At 45.7% G+C, this 5,638-nt stretch overlaps 1 protein-coding gene across 5 annotated transcripts in view; it reads left to right on the top strand.

Annotated features, from left to right (window-relative positions):
• The window catches only part of MCF2L (MCF.2 cell line derived transforming sequence like), a 111,959-nt gene that overhangs the window by 76,989 nt on the left and 29,332 nt on the right, over window positions 1-5,638 (top strand). For all 5 annotated transcript variants that reach the window (XM_015587389.2, XM_025045016.1, XM_025045015.1 and 2 more), the window contains exon 5: window positions 4,002-4,121. In XM_015587389.2, the coding sequence (XP_015442875.1) occupies window positions 4,002-4,121 (120 nt within the window). The remainder of the gene's footprint in view (window positions 1-4,001; window positions 4,122-5,638) is intronic.

Here is a 5,638-nt window from a genome sequence, read left to right as displayed (position 1 = left end):
GAGTTGTCCCAACAGAGGGGGTAATGAGCATGTCCCTCGGAACACATGAGTGAAGGTGAGAGGCCAGTGAGCATGAATCCTGCCAAGGGGCCTTGGGGGTGCGGAGGGTGGAGCGCAGGTTATCAAGGGAGCAGAGGGGTTATGGCATCGCCCTCACAGAAGACCCCGGAGCTGGAGCCAGAGTGGATAATGCACGGCCGTGGCTCCCTGGGATGCCCAGCTCTGACCCTTGGATAGCTGGCCTTTCTCAGAACAGGTCTGCTTTACGCAAGGACTTATGCACCTGAGCCCTCTTTGGTGGAAGGGCATGGAGGCCAGTAACTTGAGCACCTCCTAAGTCCTGGCTCTGCTGGGGAAACTTTCTCACATGCAGTTTCACTCAGACTTGCCCTGTGCCTGTCGTCCCTGCACTACAGGTAGGGAAACTGGGACAAGGTCACTTACCGATGGGATAGGTTGGCTGGGGGTCCACTGCCAAGGCTGAGCTCTTTCCCCACACCAGGAATCCAGGCACACCAGTCGATGGGCAGTGCTGGTCCACACAGAGTGTTCTAAAAGGAAGAGCAGGCAATGCAAGTTTTGTAATGTTGAGCGTATTCAAGTTTAATGATTGTCCTTTATTCAAAGATTATTCCCTTTCTACTTATTTTTTATTAAAATGTCTTCTCCTTAATGATTCTGTGATAGTCCTAAAAATACTCAGCAAGAGAGTGGTCTTAGATGCTCCGTCCTTAGCACTCTCGTCCAGCCCTCCACGGGAACAGCCCTGGAAGCGGGAGGCCTCCGCTCACCGTCAGCGTCTCTGATTGAGACTCCGGGGTTTTTCATCTCTTAACACTAAGACCCAACCTTGCAAATTTGTATTTGTTACACGAACTTGTTTGTTTTCCGGCTACTACGAAGTAAATGTCATTGGTCGGGCTTCAGCTGCTCCATTTGAAATTAAGCTTATATCAGGCTGGATAAATGTGACTTTGAGCAGAACTTAAGGACGTTACTTGAACTTGAGGAGGGTTTCAAACAGCATTCCCCAAAGCACCAGGGTTCCACAGTTTCTAACGCGTTCCATTGATTTTAGCTGTGCTGTGTTGCTTCTTCATTTTGTAAGCCTGTAAAACTATGAATTCAGAAGCCGGTTAACTCTTTTTCTATCTCCAAATTATATTTGCATGGTTATCACAGTGTTCCTCAGTCAGTCAATGTCAACCACAGAAAATAAACAATATTGCTTTCTCATTACATAGAAACCTTTAACAATCATTTTATGATTACTTGATCATGAGTTACAAAAAGATGTTATTTTACACCCTTTGTTCCAAATCCTCCATCTAGTTAACTCTATTTTTAAAGTAAAGTTTTTATTTTGGAATTGTCTTCGGCTTTTAATGTGTATGGTTGGCTCCAACCCAGAGAAAAATTAATTTACTGTTGTTTATGTTCACAATACAAGTTTGTATATATCATTAAGCCCTTCTCACTTGGCTAGGATCTTACAATTACTCTCTTGAATGTAAAGGTTCAGTTACTTAAAGAAAAGGAAACACTAAAGCAGAGCAAAGAAGGAGAACGAGCTGTTTTTCACATTGACAGCCACCTCCAGCCACAGGCTTAGCGAGGCCAGTGCCTCTCCTGTCAGGATGGAGCAGGTGAGTCCCACTGCCAGTGAGTTTTCTTGCCACCTGTGCTGAGTTAATCTAAGTGAAATTGCTGAAGAAGGACAAGGGCACAGTTTTATCTTATAAGTTCAAACTCTTGTCCTTGCAGGGCGCATCTGCCATGAAGTATGAATTAGGGTGATAAAAACAATATTGAAATTTAGAAAAGTATGACTCACTGTCACCTCCAGAAGGAGACTTTTTTGTGTGTGAGGTTTTCCTTAAATAGTGGTGGCCAGTTTCACAAATGGTGGTGACAGGTTTGCACAGTCCTCTTGTTGCTAAGTGGCTCAAAATCTACCCTAGGGCTCTGACTCTCAGCTGGTCCTCTGAGTTATTTTCTTTCCACTCGAAGGAGTTGCACTTGGTGAGCTGTTGGCCTGGGTCAACGGGACAAAGGAAAGGTCATTGCTTGCCGGGGTGCTTTTTCGCATTTCCTCCCTGGGCTGGTGTTGAGCAATCAGGTCTCCCCCACTGTGCTATGTGCTCCCCACAGGATGTGTCCAAGCACAGAGTGTGATGGTGGGACACAGGCGCAGGGCTGAATGACACCCTATGTGCCTCAAAATAACCCCACCCAGTCCCAGATGTAGGTCCAATGGGTGAAGGTGGGTGAATGTGGAGACCATGGCTAAGCAGATGGCACACAGTGATAGCTCTCAGCTCCCCTTCCTGACCACACAGCCACAGACACTTAGCAAGCACCTGCTAAAGTGCCACCAATCAAGGACACATGGTCCCTTCCCTCTACGGCTGTGACATTGGCTCCCAGACAAGTTGGAGGACTGGTTGGGAGGGAATGCCTAGAGGGCCGCGTGCAGGAGGTATGTGCCTGTCTCACTGAAGTCTCAGCACCACCCTCAAGGTTCCTAGGGGACAATGGAGGTACTCGGTGGGCATTGAGGATCTTCAGTTGGAAGCTCGGTGAGCGGCCAGGCCACCGACATAGTGTGGGTGGCAGTTTTGCACTGTGATGATGTAGCTCAGAAATAGCCACAGATGTGGTGGGTTCTGGTATGCAGATGGCCCACCGGATAATGAGGGGTTCCCGAGTTCCATGCCCTTGGGGGCTCACTTCTGCCAGTCTTCCTGAGACCAGCATGGATATTAGAGTATGACCCAGGAATGACCTTTTCGCCAAGATATTGGGGTGAGTTGGTTTCCCTCTTCCATGCCTTACTGCCGTATCCATTTCAGGCCGTGGAACTGTGCCATTCTTTTCTACATATTCTATTTTACATGCATTTAGCCTAGCTATCTGGAAATCAGACTCATTTGCTTCAAAATTTCTTGTTTTCATATTGGGGTCTCCCTGGATTTAAGCATCTGGAAGTAATCTGGCATCTAGAATAGCCTCTTACCATATGTCTGTCATCGCCACATTTTTTTAACGCTTTGTGCAAGAACTATACTAAACGCTGCATGTGTATTAGGTCATTTAACCCTCAAGAGTATGTGGTTAGGAAGGCACTTTGTTATCCTTCTTTCACAGATGGGGAAACTAAGGCACAGGGAGGTTAAGTAACTTGGTCACATACCTTGTAAGCAAAGCTAGTATCCGAACATATTCATATAATTGTATCTTAGGGTGTGTGGGTGCATGCTAAAGTGTAAGCTTATTTTTATCTTTCTTTTAGGTAATACATATATGTGTCTAGATGGATTTGTTTCTGTTTGACAAGTGCCTTAGTTCCTTGGGGCTGTTATAACAATGTTCCTAGTTTGGATGGTTTAAGCAACAGAAATGTGTTGCCTCACAGTCTGGAGGCCAGAATTCCAAGATCAAGGCATTGGCAGGACTGGTTCCCTTTGAGATTCTGAGGGAGAATCTGAACCATGCTCTCTCCCAGCTTCTGGTGGTTTGCTGGTAATCTTTGGTGATCCTTGGCTCATAGATGCGTCACCTGACCTCTGCCTTCATCTTCACGTGGCGTTTGTGTTGGGTTCGAGTCCCATCCTAATGACCTATTTTAGGTTAATTGCCTCTGTAAAGACCCTCTCACCAGGGATTTGGACTTCAGCATATGACCTTTAAGGGACACATTTCAGTATTTAACATGTATAGTAAGCTTTTGACTTTTAAGTGTATAAGCAGCATAACATAGTTATGTACCAACCAATGTGACTTTTTCCTTTTCTTTTAAGAAATGGTGATGCCTCTAACAGACTCCAGTGTCTGTAACCATTTTTAACTGAGTATGACATTGACATGTTGAAAACACCTAGACCAGTAAGTTAGGTATTCCCCATCTGGACTGTGTAGTCAGCTGCAGGTGTGCGGGGACCCCAAGCATGGCAGCAGCAGCTGTCCACAGACAATGCCACAGCCCTTCTGTTCTCTTGCAGGCATCCTTCCCAGCAAACCTCCAGCTTGTCCTTGTTCTGCGCCCAACAGGATTTTTCCAAAGGACTCTCTCTGACCTTGCTTTCAAATTCAATAGAGATGACTTTAAGATGAAGGTACCGGTAAGTATACCTGCTTCAGCTCCATAGACAGAACTGAACTTAATTGCATTCTTGGCCCATTTATGATCATCAAAATTCTCAAGATGCTAACCTCAGGGCTGTGGGCATAAAGAAAGCCCCAAACAACTCAGTTGGAAACTGTACTTCCTCACGTTATCAGGAGCAGTATGACCCATCTTTCCCACCTGCTGCTCCCCACCCCTGAGCTGACTATGCAAAGCATGGCCTTGGATGGACCACCGTAAAAGTACAGGTGTTTCTTCAGAGCCACAGATCTAGAACAAGAAAGCCCAATGGGCTGGGTTCCATCGCTTGCCTCCTAGTGAGGAATGGCAGGGCTCTGCCAGTGCCTGGGGGAGGGGCCGGGGAAGTAGGTGCAAGCATCACCAGGCCTGCAGAGAAAACCCTGAGCTGTCAGCGGGGGTGGGTGGTCTTCATTCCTGCATGGCAATCCCTATTTCATCTCCTCACTCCAGCCCAACACAGGGCAGCTTCTGGAAAGGGGCACTCCCTGGCATCGGTCCTGCAAAATGGCAGTATTGGGCCGAATTTGTGAGCTGCCAAAAATGGTTTCACAAAAATCATCGCCGGCATCTCAATTCACTGATCCACTTTAGATCATTCTTTAGAATTACAGAAAGCACCGTCTGAATGCTGTTGTTTAAAATGTATCCATGTCGACGTTTTGGCGCTGTGTGCTGAACTTGGCGCTGGGTAGAAAATGTTAAGAAAAATGGTGGGTCTTTGCACTTTTTCTGTTGTGGTTAAATATATATGAAGCATAGACAAGACATTAATGGAAATACAGAAATCATTAAGGAAGTTGACTTAACCCCTTAGATTGCTCAATCAATCAGTCTTTGGTCAGGCTGACCATGATCAGGGTTATTTGGCAACATATGAATAGTTTTATTAGAGAAGTAGAGAGAGAATGGAGTCATCTCTGGTGAGAAGCATTTTCTACTTTAAATTGACCTTTTACCCTATTTTTTAAACGAAGATTATGGTTTGATCAGGGGATATTAATGTCTGCTCTGTGGACAGTTTGGGCAGGATTATTCTCTGTGGTGGGGCTGTCCTGTGCATGGTGGGATTTTAGCAGCACCCCCTACCTTCCACCCACCACATGCCAGCACCACCCCCCCAACATCCCGACAATCAAAAATGTCTTCAGATAATGTCAAATGTCTTCTGGGGGGCAGAATAGCTTTAAACTAATACAATATTTAATAATACATGAGGTGGTTTCGAATAACATTTGGGCTAAACCTCTCATGACTTATTTTGTAGTATCTGTGTGACGGCTTACAAAGCAAAGGCTATATTTTTATCCAGAACTCAGGGACAGAATAACCTCAGAAAGAGAAAAAAAAAATATTAACAAAATAAAAACTTGCCCTGTGTGGAAGCACTTGCTTGGTCACTGCAACCACATGCTCACCCTTAAAGGCCACTGTGCACGTAAAGGGTGCTGTCTGACCCTGACCAGCACTTGCCAAGACCTCACCTTTTCAGCA

The sequence above is a fragment of the Pteropus alecto genome, unplaced genomic scaffold (assembly GCF_000325575.1).
Source record: "Pteropus alecto unplaced genomic scaffold, ASM32557v1 scaffold13, whole genome shotgun sequence".
NCBI classification, from domain to species: domain Eukaryota; kingdom Metazoa; phylum Chordata; class Mammalia; order Chiroptera; family Pteropodidae; genus Pteropus; species Pteropus alecto.
Note: the sequence above shows the minus strand (reverse complement) of the source record. Positions and strands in the feature narration are given on the sequence as shown.